Raw genomic sequence first — 22,065 nt, 5'->3', positions numbered from 1 at the left:
ATGTTTGGTATTGCAAATGACACATATAGGTCCACGTTTTGGCCTTAGACAGACCCCTTATAACGATGCCTGCCAATATTCGGTATTTTGGGCACGTTTTTCAATCAAGTTGGCTGTAATTTGGTATTACATCCTTATACTAAAAATCAAATAAATATTTTTTTTTTAAATTTTGGAATGTTTGGACATGTTTTTTATCCGAATTGGCTGTAATTTGATATTTTGTATTATCATTGGCTGTCAAATCTAACTACCAACAATTGCCAATATCGATTTTCATCCCTACCTATTAGGTATTTGGAGAATATAAATCATCTTTTTCTCGCGTCTGGAAGGTGTAAAAAGTATGGCTATGCCGAACTTAACATCGTTTTTACATGTTTTATTATGTATTTATTTTATTTTTTAGTTTTGTGTAGATTTATTTATTTAATGTTCTTTCTTTTGCAGTCAATCCACATACATAACCGCACAAAAGTTACCTTATAACCTTGAGAAATGTGAACAATCCCCCCTTAATCGATTTTTACAAAATAGTATTTTATTTAAACACATTTTTCGCCTTTAGCGTTTTTATCATTGTTCTAATTTCAAATAAAGTTCAACATTCTCTGTTAACTGTCCCTTGCACAATCATAAAAATATATATTTTTTCTCTTTGCAATGCCTCCGCATATGACGTCATATATTTGCGCACATCTTGAGTTTTCCTATATATTTTGTTTTCCTCTTCTGTATTTTCTTTTTTGCAAGCATGAAAACAAAACAAAAAATACTTGCATCGATGTAAACAAACTGCTGATAATTGCATTTCTCAAATGAAATAATTTTCTATATTTGTTTTATTTCGTTTTCTTGAACTCAGAATTAGAATCAGTTCGAATTGAATTCTTTTGTGATATTGACATCGGGCGACAAGTCATTTGTAAAAGTTTCCGTCCCCGAAGACTAGACAACCAAACCAGAAATTAAATAAAAATAATTAAACACAAATTTATTTAAAATACACTTGAAATTTTTTGAAAATGATTTCTAAAGTTCGTCAACCTTTTCTGTGTTCGATACAAATTTCTCGATATATCAGCCGGTAAGAGTCAGTGAGTCAGGCTAATCTAATTACATACCTCTATGAAGTGTTCTGAAAACTTGATTAACATATAAGTATATATGTATATACAGCAGTATGTCAATATGTGAATGAATGAATTATACCGTTATAAAAGAAACATTTTAATTTATGACACCAGACTAGACTGGACTTGAGCAACGGTGTGACAAACAAAAGTAAAGTCCAAGCTGTCTGTTTAAACTTTGGAATTACTTAAAGTGATAAGATGAATGACAAGTTTATACTAAGTCCAGATGTTAATAATGTCTGGTCGGATTGGGTATTACAAAGTTTTATAATTCCTATAAATTATATAACAATGAAGATTATCAGTTGGCATATGGTCAACATTGATATGGCTTCTCTTTGTATGTCATTGCAAATAATAGAGGCTGTTCTCATGTATTGAATCAGTCTGATAACGGCTGCAGTCCAATGCAGTATTATCACGAAGTTAACAGTTATTTCAAGGGCTAACTATCAGCGTAAAATTTCAAATCTTCTTCTTCGTCATCATTAGTTTTTTTTTTTATTGACAAAAAAATATGTTTTTCATCGATTGGTATACTGATCAAATTTTCCAAATTTCCATCAAATAATATTACAGCATTTACTTGTCGTCCAGTGTAAATTTCCCACGCATTCATTAAATATTCAGTTTACATACTTCAATTTTTTATTTTAATCGGATCGGAATAAACCATTGCCCAAGTATTTGATAAGCATGCAAAACGATTAAATTATTGAGTATTTAAGACCAGACAACATCAGGTGACAAAATTTAATTATTGTGATGGTCATTATTTTCCACTTGAACTTATCAGCGATCATAAGTTTGTAGATAGAGGCAAGTTTGTTTTTACTACAGATACGAGCCTGAGAATCACTGATTTTTTGTGTGACAATAAAAAATAAAAACACGAATTTGTTGCTGCTAATCGTAGGCGAATTGTTTACTAACATTTTGGAAACGCGTGTTCATTTGGCTATCTACGCTTTTGTGAAATATTTAGTCTTTCATTGGCCCATGGACAACTTCCGATCTGTAGTATTCAAATAATAAACAAAATGATGTATGTATGAACATATGTATGTCGGTCGACTCACTCGCTGATTGTGCGAAAAAATACCAACTATTGATAATGATATTTAATTGTTTTATTGGAAACCGAAAAATTTTAATACGAACAAAAATCTGTTAACCCTACGGTCAATAACCAAAAAAGTATACGTAGATCAATAACCGTGGTACATTTGTACCCATCCAAAGATAGCTCGGTAACTCATTAAAAAATTGGACTATCGTGAGATTTTTTGTTTTAAATTAGTCTATACGGATCTGGTCTAGATGTAGGAATTCAAAATTATATATACATTAAAATAATATATATTTAAATCCATGCTTAAATGATAATCTATTTAAGGGTATATTAATTTTATTTTTCCGTTTGTAACTCATCGAAATAATCATCTCCGACCCTATAAAGTATATATATTCTTGATCAGCGTAAAATTCTATGACGATATAGCCATGTCCGTCTGTCTGTTGTAATCACTCTAGCGTCTAAACGAATGGAGATAGATCGCCAAAATTTTGCATAGAGTCGTCTTTTGTCTGCAGGCAGGTCAAGTTCGAAGATGGGCTTTATCGGTCCGCGTTTAGGCATAGCTCCCATATAACAGTACCCCCCAATTTTCGGTATTTTGGGTGGTGAGCGAATACGCTGAAATTTGGTACATTGAGTTCTTTTTGGGTACTAAATGTCTCCACAAAAAATTATAAATATAGGTCCACTTTTTCTGGTAGCAAATTGGTATTTTGTAGTCGTATATGGTACCAAATCTCCCTACCAAAAATTATTAATATTCGCCTCCATTTTGGGATAGTCCCCATATATCCCGCTTTTTTATATTAAAATGGTTATCTGATTTGTTCCGCGTTTTGAGTTTGGTTCTAAGACTCTGATGTAATCATTTCACCTGCGGAGGATATCGAGATAAAAAAGTAGAACGTAAGGTTCGATAATGAACTATAACCCGCATTAAGACCTAGTCCCTGTATGGAGGTTCCCTACAAAGTGGACCGATCTTCGAATTTGAACTAAGATTGGAAGAAATAAAAAAAATGAACAAAGTTTGGATGAAATCTAAATTTTTTGAAGAGGATTTGGTCCAAAGAAACATAGGGTCTAGAATCGATATTTCAATTAGCCACAGTGTATAATTATCCATTAAAAATTACTTTTTTTATTATGGTTTACATAATCCCTTTTTAGAAATGCCGGTATAGGTCCACTTTTTGGTATGTTCCCATATTTTCATTTCTAGTATCTGTCAGTATATCTATGGGGGAGGGTATCCAAAGTTCGGCCCGGCCGAACTTAACGCTTTTTCACTTGTTTTTATTGGAATCTTATTTAGGTGTTCCCCAACGCCTCTGCAAATTTTTCAGCCCAATATAAAGAATAATTGGAAAATTACGGACAATAATCGATGTTTTTGTCCCTGTATACCAAAAGAAAACCAAGGTAGTTTCTGATTCCACGAGTCGCCCTGATGGCTCTATGTTGTCTAGGGCCACAAAAAATTGCAGAGGGGTTGAGGAACACCTAAATTAGATCCCAATAAAAAATAACTAAATAAGCTTAACCCATTTCAAAGCTATAACGAATTTACTATGATTGTTTTAGATAGATTATCATTTAAGCATGGATTTGAATATATATTATTTTAATGTATATATAATTTTGAGTTCCTACATCTAGATCAGATCCGTATAGACTAATTTAAAAGAAAAAACCTCACGATTGTCCAATTTTTTAATGAGTTACAGAGCTATCTTTGGATGGGTACAAATGTACCACGGTTATTGATCTACGTAGGTAATAACTTTAAAAATTATATATATGGAAAATCCCAGTTTGTTGTTTTTATAAAAAACAACTATTTATTAGTGGGGAATGTATGGCATTGTTTGCCGAGGGGTAAGGCAGGGAAGACTATAGTTTCGGATCACGCCACTGATCCTCATCAGTTCCCTTAGTTTTTTGTTGGGATATTCTCCCCAGAAGCTATTGCTTCTATACAAAAAACCTTTCATACGCAAATGTCTCTTGTAACAAAGCGAAGTACTTAGCTGACCAACGACGTAAACTGCATGAGAATTTCGCTGGAGCCTCACTTGTGATATTGTTTGTAAATGCCTTGTTAACCTCGAAGTGAGGCTCCAGCGAAATTCTCATGCAGTTTATGGCATGTTTATGGATTTATGTTAGTCGGTTCACATTAAATAAAGATCACATATTTAAGTTCGTCCAATTTCATGTCAATATTCCCAAAATTGTGAAAGGTTTCATATGGTCGGCCTCGTCCGATTTTACTACTTTCTTTACTGGTTTTTCATTTTGATTTTATACTCATTTAAAAAATCGAGCAACAATTTAATAATTGCTTTTTAAATTTGTCTGTGAACACGTGATCGATCCATGCGAAATTACTTGATATTGGCTAATCAGCCATCGTTTAATGCCTGACCAGCCTCAATATTTTCGGTAATGAAATTAATATGTTTTAAAATATTTACAAAAACTTTAAAAAATCTAATATCCATTCTTGGATTTCAAAATGAATTATTTTTAATTTCAAATGGAATTTTTGAATAATAAACAAACAACACTGCAATGGTGCCATATTGTAACATATTTTCTTATAAATAAAAAAGAAAGATTGTTTTGCTACTTCAATATTTTAATAAATAGGGAAAGTATTGTGAAAAATTAATCAAATGTTAAATATTTCACAATATCTAGTTTTCTATATGTTTCAAGTAATGTTCTATCCCTAAACTCTGTAAACAAGGACCAAGAGAAGAATTAAGTTTAGGTGTCCCTAAAAAAATCTACTATTTTGGAGATTCTTTATAAATTTAACAATTTTTACCACTTTTTGTGAATGGGATTAATAGTACGGTCATATAACAAATCAAATTAAGATGAAAAGTTGCGTACTTTTGTACTCGAATGTCATAATAATAATAATAATAAATATGTATCCTAAGATGAAATTAAACGAACTTACATATGCGATCTTTATCTATGAGTGAACCGACTAACATCAATCCATACATATGCCTTTCTGCAACCTATGCTAAATTTACTGTTACCGGCAGTTTGCGTACAATTTAACAAATTCATTGAAATCGATTTATAGCAAACTTGATGGACGCTATTCTATGTGCCGCACTGTTAAAAATTTAATCTCAATCAGACTGCCTTTGGAAGTTTATGTATGTAAATAGAAGCTACGTCTGCATCTGCATCTAGTCTCAATTTGATACGCTGTGCAAAATTTCGTGTCAACCGGACAAACACCTTTTACATAAAATCGGAAGAAAATATATATGGGAGATATATCTAAATCTGAACCGATTAACATACATCATTTTAGACTTTATTCAGTACGCCATGCCAAATTTCTTGCAAATCGAAAGATATATGGGGACTTTATAAACCATTTAATAAAATCGAATTGACTTTTATGTGGTTTTCATTGGGTATCAAATCTTCCTACCAACAATTTCCCATGGCATAAATCGCCACATCTTTAAGGTCCCGAACGAGTAAAAGATTGTTTCGACACAGCTGATTAAAACAACAAACAAATTGTCTCAAACTAAAAAATAGCTCATCTCGAAAGAGAAATTAATAAAAAACAGCATTTTTATTAGAAAAATGGATAACAAGCGGAAAATTGATGTTTGTTCCCCACAAACATATAAAAGGTTTGTGATCGGTAACTTTTAACTATTTAATGATACAAAATCAAAATAAAATTCACAAACAATCAATTTTCTTGAGAAAAATTTTTTGTTTGTTTACAAAACATAACAAAACAGCTGATTAAATTTCATCTGATGGTACAAGAAAATTCTTATTGAGTAAATTTTCCTTGTAAGAATTTGCAAATACTCAGTAACACAACTGTCAAATCTGCTCTCTCAATTCACTTTTACTGGACTTTTGGGTAAACGGACAACATTTTGTAATAATTTGTACAAATTCGTACAAATTATTGAGTAAACGAAAGAACCTATTATTTATGTGTATATGTACATACACAAGCATGGTATAATAATAGAAGGTACCCGCTTGTTCGGGTAAGCACTACATAAGTACTTATACCATTGCTCCAAAAGAAAGTACCAGTACCTACTCGCCAATACACTAGCCATGCGTTTGAGTGACGAATTTAACATAGGGATGTCATTGGAGGTATGTAATCGTCACCACCTCGTTTACCTTCCATTGACGAAATCTGTAATGACAATTGCAGTCATGATTCGTTTGTAATTAGTAATGAACTATTTCGCTAATGATTAATAATGACCGAAGTAAGTGCTTCATTTAATTCATTAAATATAAAATTATTTATTATTACACAAATAAAAATTAGATCATATTCAGATAATAATTGTCTTGTTTTTCGGAAATGCTCATCTAGGACCAGTATTAGTAGTTTTGGACCTTGTGGCTGAAAATGGAAAAATTTAGAAGTTGCAAAATTTCTCTATAAAAATTTACCTTAAAGAACGTTAAATTATTTTTATAAGCAGTTCGTGTCTTTTTTGACGTCATCAATTTTTGTATAGCCTCACTCATGCTAGAGTTTGAAATAGGTATGTCTGAAATTAGAATCACTTATAATTAGAAATAATTCATTAAATACAAATTTAAATAAATACTTACTATCAAAATATGGTGTTTAAGTCACGTGTTTTATTTATTTTTTTAAGGTAATTACCTCACCTTTAAACACACAAAATACTTAAATTTCACTAGGAACACACACAATTTATAACTTTTCTTTTCATTTGCCAGACAAATAATGAAAATTTTCAACCATCAATATTTTTTTGCATCACGCAAATTTCAGAAAATAACGGAATCGAACAAAGAGAAACAAAAGAATATGTGAACTTACTTAAGTATCCCATGGTAAGGCGCATTTGATACAATCGACGAACCGTTCATTTACTTTGGGATACTGAAATAAGTACATACCCTTAAATCAAAATCATTAATGGTGTATGCTATGAATAGTATCAATAGTATCATTCGTATTATACTAGTGGATACATAAGTTAGTACTGGAGGAAGTAATCGACGAAATTTCTATAGAAAACCCGTCTATTGATGTTTTGTCGAACTAGCGGGTAACAGCAAGTGTTGTTGTACAAAAAACGAAACAACAACCACATGGAAATTTTTTGTTGTAAGTTCTACTAGTGTCAACTCATTTGACAGAAAATTGTAAACAAACAAACAAATTATCATCAAATTATTTTTATTTTGAAAATGAAATATTTTCGAATCCTCAAAATAAAAATTGATGAACATGAATGAAAATCTATCAAATTTATATTTCTATCGCTTCCACATCTTTCCTATAATTGAGCCATTGCTACTTATATGTGTGTATATTATATGAGTTATTCCATGAAGAAAGATTTACTTCCTCAAACTTTCCCAGCAGGCAGATTGAGTAAATTGAATACGGGAGCACATTTAATAAAGAACAATTTCAAATTGTATGCGTTCCCAATTTTCCTGTTGGGTGATTTTTAAGAACATAATTTGTCAAATTCATATTGAGTATTACATTGGAATCAAATCAGCTGGGATTTGCTGTTACCTTTTATAATTGTACCATGATACACAAGGTGTATTTAATAAGGTGTAAGTGACAATCATATGGTTTCAAACTTTTTTCTTTATTGTTTGTAAAGTAAATTGTCAATAACATTTTCAATATTACATTTCATTTCAAAAATGGTCTTTAAATTTAGGCTTTTTTAATAATAAAAATTCAAGAAAGCTACATTCATAGAGGGGACGTAAAGGAAACTTAGGCTCAGTTATAACCCCGTTCGCCGATTGGTCCACATATTTTTTGTTATGTGTGGAAATCTGTCCAGAAATCCCAGCTACTCATAAAATCGAGGAGATTATGTTAGCCTATATTGCAATCGGCCCTTTGGTGAGATTTTATACGGTCAACACAATTTCCATGATTTAGTCTTTGGCCGGGGATTTATGTCCTTAAATTTTCTTTAAGAAGGCAAGATTTGAAGCCACTCCATAGAAAAAATAGATTGTAATCCACAATATAAACAACATCGCAAGGAGCCATGAGCTAATTGTGGGAAACTTAAAATTAATCGCAACCAGGTCTTAAACTTTATTTTTCACTGGTCTAAAACCGCCAATAACCCAAGAATACACAAATTCATTAATTATTCCTCAAAGAATAGTTCTTGACAAAAATAAATTAATAATTGTTTTTGTTTATTTTTGTCAAAAACTTATTGTCAGCGTGACAATTTAATTTGTATAACAACAATGTTGTTTTTGTAAAAAATTTGTTGTTGTATCTGATGCATACACCTTATTATATACACCTTGTACATACGTATTTGCAAATAAACACAATGCAGCGGGAGCAAACCTCATATACAATCGACTTACAATTTGTGTCTACCTTTCTTTATCTTCGATTGCTTATGTTTACCCACTATTTCATTTGTCTTCTCTCTTTGCTTCTTGTTTGCAGTTCACCTGTGTATCCATCGGCAGTGAATTCGTACAGCCCCTCTCATGGTGGCCAGAGAACCCCAAACGAACACCACTATTATAAAACAACAATACCGATAAACGAACAGAAACAACAACAGCAACAATGCAAATGTAATGGCAATGGCACAATCCAAACACCAGCAACAGCTGATGGCAAAGCCACAACAACAGCTGCTGCTGCTGGTGCCCCTATGCGAAATGCCTGTCATGATATCCATGACGTCACAACTAATGCCATACCAAGCGGGGTTCCCTCAATAGTGCCGTCGTTGGCAACAGCAACCCCACCAGTTTGCAGCTGTATGGGAATGCGCAATGGCCAAACAAATGAGAATCATACGACGGCTACAACAACCACCACCACCACGACCATTGAATATGAGTTGACGAACGGCATTGCAAAGCTCTCAAAAATCAGTACCAGTCGAGTAGCCGCCGAGCAACCATCAAACGCAAACGCCGCTTCAGTTAACGTACTGAAATCCGAATCTCAAACGCGACTTAATTGTGAAACGGTAGCAACCCAGTCGGAGACCACCAACTCAAAAGTACCTCTACTTTCCCAAGCGGACCTGGATGATTTGATGCGAAATGTCAGTGCAATAAACGCCGTCAATCGAACATTACGTCATACATACTCTAACCAACAAGGACACCTCTACAACCACCAGCAGCAGCAACAAACACCCTTGTACAATCTACAGCAACGTTCGAATATTCACATGGATTTTTCAAGCATGAACGGTTCCAGCAACGGTAGTCCTCTTAAAAAAGTTCCCCGCGATCGTCTCGGTTTGTGGGGCGCTGGTGGCGACAATGATGTACCCGGTAACGTTTCCGGCTTACAACGTTTGCAACAGAAAAAATATAACAAGGTAAGAATATGAGAGTAGTGGTCGTTATAACAAAGGTGTTCCGCATAGAATCACTCCTAGTGACAGTGACACATTTAAGGATAACGAAGTGATGAGGGATACACACGAAAAATACTATTCGCGTACGTCGTAAACGGCTGTTTCGGCTGTGCTTAGTAGTAGTGGTGGTGAAAGAAGAAAAGAGATTCCCATTGGAAACCAATTCTCTGTATACCCGAATTGTTTTGGGGATTTTCCATCCTTTTTGTGACTGCATAACGTGGTGTTTTTGTTGTTGTTATTTTGTGTTGAATTTAAGTTTTTTTTCTGTTATACCGAGAATTCATGAATAGTTTCTGGTTTCATTGAAACGATTTTGGATAGATGGTCAGGCGATGTTTTTTTTTTTTTTTTTTAATTTATACGTACAAATGTGCATATGTTTGTATATCCGTTCTGTTTAATTTTTTTTATTGTTTTTCTTTTGGTTAGTGCATTGTTAGAACCAAGCTGCAGAGAGCTTGGAACAACTCTAGTTTAGTAAAAACGATCAAATTTTTCTGAAATTTTTTCCAGAGGTAGGTATTTTTATCCTAATTATGGGGATATCTTTTTTTCTTGGGGGACGTACCCGGTTACCCGGTTATTTGACCCGAAAGTTCGGGTACTGGTACCCGGTTATATCCGGTTCACCGGATCCAGTTAATATAATATGGGTATCATTTTAAAGGTTATAAAAATACCTTTCCATTGAGTGGTAGATATATTTGGAGATATAGTCAAAAAACTAGGTTTTGGTCCCCGATTTTTTTGAAAAACTCCCTATATTATATTAACCGGATCCGGTGAACCGGATATAACCGGGTACCCGTACCCGAACTTTCGGGTCAAATAACCGGGTAACCGGGTACGTCCCCCAAGAAAAAAAGATATCCCCATAATTAGGGTAAAAATACCTACCTCTGGAAAAAAATTCAGAAAAATCTGATCATTTTTACTAAACTAGAGTTAAGCCGAGAGCTTTTGTTATCCTTAAAGAAACTTGAAGTGAATAAAAACTCAATGATTTTAGAAAACTTGTCTGACTAAATATTTTTTATAGTTTTATGTGGTTGGTGGGACATCAAGAATCTACTATTTTTACTACAATAACAATTTTTCCTTTATGACATCGAAGAAAATAGTAAAAATTAGTATTTTCTTGCAGTAAGGAAACAGACCAATAGTTTATTTAAGAAACTTTTTTATTATTTATTTAATTTCGATTTATGGAAACTCTGAACATACTTTAACATAATATCTCGACTTTAGGCAAAATTTTAATTGATAGAATATTTCTTCATGTTTTTTTTTTTTTTTTTTTTTTTTAATTTGTCGTTACGTGAGGATATTGTGGTTAAAAGAATGTTGTGTTATAAATTGAATATAAAATTGTGCTTTTCTGGGGATTTTCTATATCTTGTGTAGACAATTAAAATGTTCACACGGATAATCCTACTTGATATTGAGCCTCCATAATTTCCTTATGTTGACTACTTCAGAGATTTATTTTTTCATCTATGAGCAGATTCTAATACAGTATTGCGACATAATTCCATTAAGTTCTATTTTCTTTTGAGGGGGAACCTCGGTCGAGATTTAAAGCATTACCCTTCGATAAAATCGCCTTGTATTTTAGAGAGCCATATCTCGGGAAACTATTAAAGTGATCGGGGCCGTGTTTAAAGAAATTTTGAAAATGGTAACTTTTGATTTTTTGCGTTTTTTAGGAAATTATCTAGATTTTTGTATAGATTTCCAAAATTGATGTGGATTTTTTTTCAAACGATGGCAAGACAAAAAACGTTGATGATTAATATTAGGAATTAGTTATTACACAATTTTTAAATTTCAAGATAATTGAGTATGTCTTCCAACTAACTAAGCGGGCTTTAGTTCCACATAAATTGCAAATATTATTCTTTATTGCTGTTACAGCCGAAACCCCCTTGGTACAATTATACAAATTAACTGCAATATTCAGCTGATTTGATTCCAACGTAATACTGTTGTCAATTTCGATATGACAAATTGTTTTTAAAAATTGCCCAGCAGGATTATTGTGTAGACAATAAATTCGAAAGTATTATTTTTTAATATCCTCCCGTTCTAAATTTACTCCATCTGTCTGCTGGGAAAGTTTGAAGCAGTAAATATTTCTTCATAGAATAATTCCCGATTCCCAGCATTTTCATATGTGTTACAATACATACATATAAGAGGAAATGGCTTGATTAGAGGAATGATGAACATTTTCTATGTGGTAGTTTTGGAGTTTCCTTGCATAATTGCATCATGCAAAAAAAAATTATTATAATTATGGCAATTTTTATTTTGTTAACTCTAACGGAAATTGTTCATCTACAAAAAATAATTCATTCCAAAAAATATAATCATTATTTCGATTCATAACAAAAAAGATAAAAAAAACAGAAAGTCATCCATAATATCTCCCCTCTCTATTCAATGGTCGAGATTACAAAACTCGTGTGACCTTTTATCATCATATTGACGGACCGTAAATAACGCACATGTCAATGATAAATTCTAATTCTAAAAAGTCTAGCGAACATATATTATAAATTGTTGTTGGTTTTTTTTTACAAATTGTTCCTCAGTCTAAAGTTCAAGAGAAGTATTTTCAAGATCAAGTTATTTTACTAATCAAACAAAGATGTATCTATGACCAGTATTGAATATATTAAGTATTTTGAGTTATAACATACAGTATTATGACTCGATATCAGTGTGAATTCCCTCGAAATTTGTTAAACAAAATTAAGTTTTGCTCCATTCATACATAATAATGCTTTGTCATTCTATTGGGTTTTTATCGCTTCAAATGTCCAGTGTGACGTGTCGCACACTACCCTATCACGTTATGTGTCAATGTTTTGGCTTAGTTAACTGTGAGACATGTTGTGAAAATTACGTTATTATATACGCAAAGCATGAATCAGACCGAACAGAATGTGGCACCGAATTTGTTTTTATTTCGGCCGTATATCATAACTAACTATGGTGGTTTAAATAAACATTAAGGGTATTCCAAAAAAAAAATATTAAAAAAAACCTATACGGCAGATCGACATTCATTCATAAGTAAATATTTACCGACATCTACAATAATCTGCATAAATTGCATGCACTTTGGGTATGGCCTATTCAAATATTTGAATATCTTTAAAGACGTTATGACGAATTTGATGAAAATTATTATTATATTTATCCATATTTCATTTCAATTCACAAAAATGTCTACTTGGTGAGGAATGATGACAACTAACAAAAATTTTTACGTAAATAATTTTTTGTTTGTTTTAATGGCTATGTGTAATTGTTACACAATTTTATACACCTGTATGTGTGTGCTTGTATCTGTGTTTTGAAAAATCAACCCCAATACCACCACTTATAAAATATTTTGTTTATATTTGAAAACTGTATTCCACGGAAATGTTTTCACCTCACAAACGAACCTAGAGGTACATAATATCGATTTCGTTACAAAGCGATTTGTATAATTTTTTTGCAATATTTTCAATCATACCACTGGCGCATGATACTATGTATGTGAATAGCTTGAAAACGATAACAAAACACGATGGCAAATCTCACCATTTTTTATCAACTTCAGAAAAGATTTTGTTTCAAAAAAAAAATAGTTTCAAAAAGAAAATATAAAACAACAACTAGTATTGTTCCCCCCATGGCGAAATGATTTATCTTTCCACACTTAAGTGTTAAAGTCAATTTGATGTGTCATCATTACCCACATCCATGCATACCTCGAAGATGGCATAATATTTAATTTGCCTTTTCTCCATCTCTCTCTCTCGCTTTTATGAAACAAAAATCGTTTTGTGTAGATAGCCTAACATGGATTTTTACAAGCGTAAATTAACTGGTTAAAACTAATTTGATAATGGTCTAGCTAAATGTGTTTGCCATGTACTCACAATTCAGTTATCACATTAAATTTCAATGATTTCATTTTATTTTTTATTGTGGCTTGCTTCTGCTTTAAGGTCAGGTTGTAGATGGAAAATTGTTAAGTAGCCTGTAAGTCATATGAGTTGTAGTTTCGTTCCCGATTGGAACCTCAAGAAATGTATTCCCTTAGCAGACGGCCTAATATAGCTCGTTCTCCTTGGCACTCTTTTACAAACATCCTAGGCCTTTATTTCCATTACCAATGATATTTAAAGTTGTAAAGGTCTATCAGAAACAGTGAGGTAAATGACATACATTTCCGACGGATAATACACACATCAAAAAAACGTCTGAAACCAATAGTTTTTGTTTAACAAAATATAATTATTTTCATTAGTTAATATGAAAAATAACATTTTAATGAAACCCCTATTGGAAAACAGGTTAAAATAGTTTACTGTTTTTTAGGCGGATTAGTCAGTTGTTTTTAAGGGATAGTCTGAATTATGTAAACATATCGAATTATGGAAATAGAATGTAAATCTTTCCATTGACACACAAAGCGGATTTTTTGTCGAAATAATAAAACAAATTACCTAAAAATAAAGAAACTCAGACAGAGTAATTATAAAATTAAATACGGTTCCCGATACAAAACAACTCGTCTAAATATGCAAAAGTAAAGTACCTTTTTGTGGTGGTAAACCAGAACACACAGTAAAAGTATATAGAAGAAATTCAATTGGTATATAATATTTTTATAGGCGGCAAGTTTTATGTATTTTTTTTTCTAATTTTATGACAAAATGTAAAATCTTCTGTATATGCACATGTATATTACTCTCTGCTATGTAGCAAACAGTAAATATGTATTTCCAAGTTAGGTTGGGCAATTGTACTGAATTTGTACATAAATTTACGTTTGGACACGGAAACAACGAATTCACTGGGGACAGAAATGTTGTTAATTTGAATAAAGATATTCATTGTTTGACCCGCATAGTTCTCCTAAATATATTAAAACCGAAGGCAATCGTCGACGTTAATATATGGGTACAATTAAATTAATTAAAAGATGGGTACAATTAAAATCTTATTACATTTCTACCTACCTATCCATCTATCCGAAAATGAATATCATGATGCATTTATTGAATAAATCATACGTGTACATGCATACTATATACAAACGCAACCGTTCACTAGAGACAAATAATAATATTGAAAATGGTGTGATTTGGCATTGATTCAGTTCGCATTACTAAAGCGTCTATGCTTACGCTTTTTGTTTTTTTTTTTTTCTAAACAGCAAAACGTAAACAATTTGCATGAATTAACAACAAAATTTGTGATTTTCGTGAAATGATGTTTCATTAGATTTTAAATGGTCAGACTAAGAGCAATGTCAGGGTTTTACGTCGTGCGTACGTTGTCATGTTTTTTGTGCATTAAGTCATGAATCGGCAAAAAGTCTTAACTAACAAAAATTAAGAAGAAAAAAAAAAGTATTATGTGTATTCTAAACAAATTATGAATTGTTAATTAACCTACCGACTATCCATTTCCGTTGATTGCAATCTTCATGAAACCGTAAATGTTATTTATGACATGTTGACCTCTAGCTGGCAGTAGTGTCTTTATTTATTTTATTTTATTTTATTTTTTTTGTATGTGAAACAGACAGACAATTGGTGAATGTGAACATAACTCAATAAACATACGTTTATTAGGGGTTATTTAAATATCGTACGACACGATAATTATGCTTGATGTTAACGGACATATTGAAGTGGCCTATTCCGGTTTCAATTTATTTTTGCATTTGAAAAATTTTACTTTTTAAACATATTTATAACACATAACACATTTTGAAATAATACCGTACATACCAAGGTGTATTTAATTAGGTGTAAGTGACAATCATATGGTTTCAAACTTTTTTCTTTATTGTTTGTAAAGTAAATTGTCAAAAACATTTTCAATATTACATTTCGATTTCAAAAATGTTTTTTTAGGTTTTTTAATAATAAAAATTCATGAAAACTACATTCATAGAGGGGGACGAAAAGGAAACTTAGGTCAGTTATAACCCCGTTCTCCGATTGGTCCACATATTTTATGTTATGTGTGGAAATCTGTCCAGAAACTCCAGCTACTCATAAAATCGAGGAGATTATGTTAGCCTATATTGGAATCGGCACCTTGATTGATGATTTAGTCTTTGGCCGGGGATTTATGTCCTTCAATTTTCTTTAAGAAGGCAAGAAGCCACTCCATAAAAAATAGATTGTAATCCACAATACAAACAACATCACAAGGAGCCATGGACTAATTGTGGGTAACTTAAAATTAATCGCGACCATGTCTTAAACTTTATTTTTCTCTGACCTAAAACCGCCAATAACCTAAGAATACACAAATTCATCAATTATTCCTGAAAGAATAGTTCTTGACAAAAATAAATTAATAATTGTTTTTGTTTATTTTTGTCAAAAACTTATTGTCAGCATGACAATTTAATTTCTATAACAACAATGTTGTTTTTGTAATGCCATGTTCTGACGGGCATTCGAACAACGTAGTTCGCTCTCAGAATTACGTACATATATGAATTAACCCGTTCATACAACACTATTCTTAATTCATGTCATCAGAGTTTTTGTATTTCAAACTTTTTGTTTCTTGTTTCACACCAAAATTGTAACATATTTGCGTGAATCACATATGGATCTAAATAGAAAAAATAATTCTCTTTCTCCGGACTATAATATCAACCCCTATCTCTTTACTTTTAATTCATGTTTTCCATTTTTTCTGAAAATATTGTTGTTTTCAATTCATTTTTATATTTTCTCAACTCAAATGTCACATTTAAAAAATTGGAGAATTTTTGTTTGGGTTTCCCCACTTTTGTTTTTCGTTTTGTACGCTAATTAGAACCAAGGGGATAGAAATGCATATTGCATTATGTAGACAACAAAATTTACATCCTTCTGCATATATAAAAACTAGAATTTTGGTTACTTTTCATTCATCATTTTCAATTTTACTGAAAAAGTTTGAAAAATTGAAAATTTTTTTCATGCTGTCAAAATTAATTTATTTTCGATAAATTCTCTCAATAGTTAGAGATGGGACAAAATTCTTGGTGATTCGGAGAGTGATTCGAATTGAACAACGTACAAAAGTCGGTGTTCGCTCAGACAATTTTGTATGGGGAACTAAGTAATTACTTCATAATTAAGGGTCGAACAACGAATGAGAGAGCGAACAACGCTCGTCTGTACATGGCATAACATATTTGTTGTTGTATCTGATGCATACACCTTATTAAATACACCTTGGTACATACATACCGTAATTGAATGTCATTATGTAGAACTAATATTATTTGCCATGAATTTTGTTAACGCCATTTTTGGAAACACATACATCATATAAAAAGTCTAAATATGTATCATAATTTGTCATACGACATTCGTTATAAATCGTTTCGGCACACTCAACAAATAATTTCACAACACTTTAGATGCACTTGAAATTTAGTTGTTTGCAGAAAAGCACAAACACACAAAATAAAATTGGAAACCGCAAATGTCAGTCGTAAAATGTTCGTATGAAAACGTGACAACGTTTTAAATTACAAGCACGTCCTATGACACACGTCAATTACATTCCCGGATTATCATCGAATAACTTTAGATAGAATGAAAATTCGATATCGTCATGAAATTTTGCAATTAAATCTTATAGATTCGAAATAATATATGTATGTATGTTTATAATTAGTAAAATAAAAATTGCTAATGAACATAAAATTATTTTCGGAAAATCGTGAATATTATTTTATTTTAATAGTCAACAAAAATTAGCTAAACACATCAAATCACATTCTAGAGATTGTTATTTAATAAAAATATTTGTTATTTAAAAAAATATACATATGTATGTATGTTTATAATTAATAAAATAAAAATTGCTAATGAACAAAAAATTATTTCCGAAAAATCGTGAATATTATTTTATTTTAATGGTCTCCGATCAACACACATTGTGGAAATTGGAAATATATCGTATTTGTTAAAAAAAATATTTGATGACGAAATATTCTTTTTTCCTATAATTTTTATTTGAACCATTTTATTAAATTCAAAATATCCTTTCACACTTCAAAATCCCAGCACTAAATATGTGTATTATTTGTAAAAACAAATTCTTGAAAATACATAAATTAATACGATATTTCATTTCTCTACTTAAATTACAGGGTTTGGCTTTTAGCCTCGAAGAACGTCAACTACTCGGCATTCAAGGTCTTTTGCCAGCCCGAGTAAAAACTGAAGAAGAACAAGTTGAACACTGTTTACTGTTGCTCGATAGATTGGAAAATGATTTGGACAAATATATGTATTTGAATACTTTGGCCGAACGCAATGAACGTCTGTTCTACAAAGTATTATCGTCGGACGTATCCAAAATGATGCCCTTGGTTTACACTCCTACTGTGGGTTTGGCTTGCCAAAAATTCAGTTTAATCTTCCAATATCCAAAGGGCATGTACATTAATATCAACGATAAGGGACATGTCTATGAAGTGTTGAGGGTAAGAACTAGATCTTCAATGTTTACAAAAAAACAAAACAATTAATGGTTGTTTATTTTCACAGAACTGGCCAGAAACTGATGTTCGCGCTATTGTCGTCACCGATGGTGAACGTATTTTGGGTTTGGGCGATTTAGGTGCCAACGGCATGGGTATTCCTGTAGGCAAACTGTCTTTGTACACTGCTTTGGCTGGCATCAAGCCCAGTCAATGCCTACCTATCACATTGGATGTTGGCACCAACACCGAAAGTATTCTCAACGATCCCCTCTACATTGGATTGCGCCAGAAACGCGTCACTGGCCCCGAATATGACGAATTCATTGATGAATTCATGCATGCCGCTGTACGCCGTTTCGGCCAAAATTGCCTCATCCAATTCGAAGATTTTGCCAACGCCAATGCTTTCCGTCTCTTGAAGAAATATCGCGATGACTTCTGTACCTTCAACGATGATATCCAGGGAACAGCTTCTGTTGCCGTAGCTGGTCTGCTGGCTTCACTGAAAATCAAGAACACACAACTGAAAGAGAATAAGATCCTCTTCTTTGGTGCTGGAGAAGCTGCTTTGGGTATTGCCAATCTATGCCTAATGGCTCTGATGAAGGAGGGTCTAAGTGAAGCCGAAGCTAAAGAACGCATTTGGATGGTTGATAGCAAGGGTCTGATTGTAAAGAATCGTCCCACCGGTGGTATCACTGAACACAAGCTACATTTCGCCCAAGATCATGCACCTATTGACACCTTAGCCGAAGCCGTCGAAACGCTACAACCATCCGTACTCATTGGTGCCGCCGCAATTGGTGGAGCTTTCACAAAGGACATTCTTGAGAAAATGGCCGAATACAATGATATTCCAATCATTTTCGCTTTGTCGAATCCCACCAGCAAGGCGGAGTGCACCGCTGAAGAGGCCTACAAATACACAAACGGCAAATGTATCTTTGCTTCGGGTTCACCATTCGACCCCGTCGAATATAATGGCAAAACCTTCTATCCCGGCCAGGGTAACAATTCGTATATTTTCCCTGGTGTTGCTTTGGGTGTTCTCTGTGCCGGTATGTTGACCATACCAGAAGAAGTGTTCCTGATGTCAGCTGAACGTCTAGCAGACCTTTGTGAGCCAGAAGATTTGGAAAGAGGAAGCCTTTATCCACCATTGAAGAAAATCACAGAATGTTCGGTGGAAATTGCAGCCTATATTATGGAATACGCCTACAAGAACGGTAAGATTAAACTGTTTGACTTAAATTGAACCCAATTGCAATATATATATATATATATATGTGTGTGTGTTTTTGCAACAAAGAAAATCTTTCTCTTATACGAATTTTCAATTGACCGAGTTTTCTTTTAAGCGAAGTAAAATATTTGAAAATTCATCCAAAATATTGGTTCATAATTTTTAGTTTCATTTAACCGATAAAACCGATTCGATAAACCGGCGTTCGCTTATCCGAGTTCGACTGTATATTAATTTGCCCATTCAAGTTGAAATATCTATCTGATGGTCTGCTATGTTAGCGCTCATGTTACCTATCATGATGATATTTAATATATTGTCATGTTTTAACGATTTTCGTCCCTTTATTAAAACTACAACTATATTTTGAAAATTTCAATTTATCTTATTTCAGTATAAAAATAAATTTTATCTTCTTAGTAATGTTTTGATATGTTTTTTTTTTCTAAATTTTAATCATATCTAATCTTTGTGCTTTATAGGATTGGCTACAGTTCGTCCCGAGCCCGAGGATAAACGTGAATTCATTAAATCACAAATGTATGACCTACATTATTCATCGGCCATACCAGAAGTCTACTCATGGAATCAGAAGCTGTAAATCATAACCATTTGGAGCTATGCATGAATCGGAAATGTACAAAAGAAACCGTTAATAGTTATTAATCGTCATATCGGATATACTAACAATACAACAAATAACCGAAGCGTCGTTACCCTGTACATCAAAGCTATTCGACTTGCAGCAAATCTAACCACTCATTTGTCTAATCATTTAATTTAAAACATATATTTTTCACATTATTTTGTAATGTTATTCTAATTCTAATTCTTCTTCTTAATCTTAGTATTGTTTTTTACCATTCCATTGATATTTTAAATGTATTTTTATTGGATATAATTATTGTTTGTTTTGTATTTGTAAATCATTTATCGCAAAAGAGAATTCCTGTTGACAGCCTCAAATCGTATTCTCATCGATAATATTTTCGTGTGGAACTTTATCCTGCGAATGAATTTCGTCTCATAGATCTGTTAATTATGGCAAAACATTGTCAATTATTATTTAAACAATTTTCTGTAACAGTTGTCAATGCTGCAGGATTCGCTGCGTATGTATGTGACGCCTGTATGCTTGCGATTATCTAACATTTTGTTGTTTTTTTCTTTTAAGTCTTTATTATGTACATTTTTAATTGAAAGCAAACGAGGGAATTTTGTTGATATTATATAATTTATTAGAATGAAAGAAATAAATGATACATTTTAAAAATATATAAAATTAATAAAATGTGTTTTTGTTTTGTGGCTGTTCTTTTATTACAATATTTTACGTAAGGCTTTGAAATTCCAACTGATTTTGGTTTCTAAATTGCGTGTTCAACGAAGATGCAACATTAGAGGTTGGTTGTTATTGTAGCAGCGCGATCTCATATTTTTAAGGCCTTAGCAATGTTGCCAAAACTTTGTTGAGAAAAAATGCTAGATTTTGTTTGAAATAGTGCTAGAAAGTGCTAAAAAATAATGAGATCTGTACTTCTTACAAATTTATTATATCCTCCAACACAAGGAGGAGTGTATATTAAATTTGTTTGCAACACCTCGAAGACCAGAATTCTTAATAAGAATATGTTAGATTTAGCTGTAATTTGATATTTTCGATTCTCCATATGTAGAAAAATTTCCTACTAAAAATTATCTAATTTTATATTTTTGATTATAATTGGGTGTCAAATCTTCTCACTAAAAAGTACCGGTCCATGATTTGGTATAGCCTCCAGATAGCAGTAGAAGCCTATTTTTGAGGGTTACAACCTCATTTCTCACCAAAGAAACTGTAATCACATTGCGTGTTTTTGAAGGCTTGCATACATTTATGCAGGAAATGATAAATACGATAAATGTTTGCATAGAGCGTTATAACTTAATTTTTTATATCCGTCCTCTAATTCTGTATCTATGCAGAATTATGACTAAATAAAGTTATAATTCTTATAATTCTTTATTTTTTTATTTTATTTTTTTTATGGTGGGACATTTGAGAATGGGACCGTTATTCTAAATGAAGAACACTTCGATTTATTTCGTTGCATTCGAAAAGAAAACAATTTCTGTTTATATCTTTTTCATGAAAGGAAATCTGATTACAAATCTTGTTCCACGATCTAATTTCAGGAATACAGGGACCGAACCTTAGATTAGTACTTTGGTACAAACTTGTATTTATTATTCACAATTTAAAAACACATACACATATTTATGTAAAACTAATATTTAAAGTAACATTTGATGAACGCGGCAATACGATATCCCTAATTTCAAATTGATTTTCTTCAGTCTCAATTTCAGTCTTGTTTGTCAATTTTTTCTCCTGGTCTGTATTATTGTGTCTTGTTTTCAATATATATTTCCTTATTAGACATTGTATATCCCAGGCAAAATCACTTCGAAACGTTGAAGAAATTTTATGAATTTGTGAAATCACCAGTTGTCCCAACCATTCGTAGTCCTCGACATCTTTGTCTACGAATTTATTGTTTGATAATGGTTCTTTCAAAGTGGTATCCGTTTCTGATTTAAATAACGACTCATCACAGTCTATATCCCCTGCATCAGCTTCAATATCGGTAGCGGGTTCATCCATATTGGAATCT

The 22,065-nt window shown here is 32.3% G+C and overlaps 1 protein-coding gene across 2 annotated transcripts in view; it reads left to right on the top strand.

Moving 5' to 3' along the window:
- Positions 1–20,098, top strand: part of LOC133322951 (NADP-dependent malic enzyme-like) — a 33,620-nt gene extending 13,522 nt beyond the window's left edge. The window contains exons 1-5 of one of the 2 annotated variants that reach the window (XM_061531901.1): positions 1,026–1,087; positions 8,717–9,614; positions 17,833–18,168; positions 18,233–19,394; positions 19,894–20,098. In XM_061531901.1, the coding sequence (XP_061387885.1) occupies positions 1,026–1,087; positions 8,717–9,614; positions 17,833–18,168; positions 18,233–19,394; positions 19,894–20,012 (2,577 nt within the window). In that variant the 3' untranslated portion in view covers positions 20,013–20,098. Of the gene's footprint in view, positions 1–1,025; positions 1,088–8,716; positions 9,615–17,832; positions 18,169–18,232; positions 19,395–19,893 lie in introns of those variants that run through there. The other variant, XM_061531902.1, reaches the window with a different exon arrangement.
- The last annotated feature ends 1,967 nt before the right edge of the window (positions 20,099–22,065 follow it).

The sequence above is a fragment of the Musca vetustissima genome, unplaced genomic scaffold (assembly GCF_032173495.1).
Source record: "Musca vetustissima isolate MV318-11 ecotype Yass unplaced genomic scaffold, APGP_CSIRO_Mvet_v1 utg49292, whole genome shotgun sequence".
Taxonomy (NCBI): domain Eukaryota; kingdom Metazoa; phylum Arthropoda; class Insecta; order Diptera; family Muscidae; genus Musca; species Musca vetustissima.
Note: the sequence above shows the minus strand (reverse complement) of the source record. Positions and strands in the feature narration are given on the sequence as shown.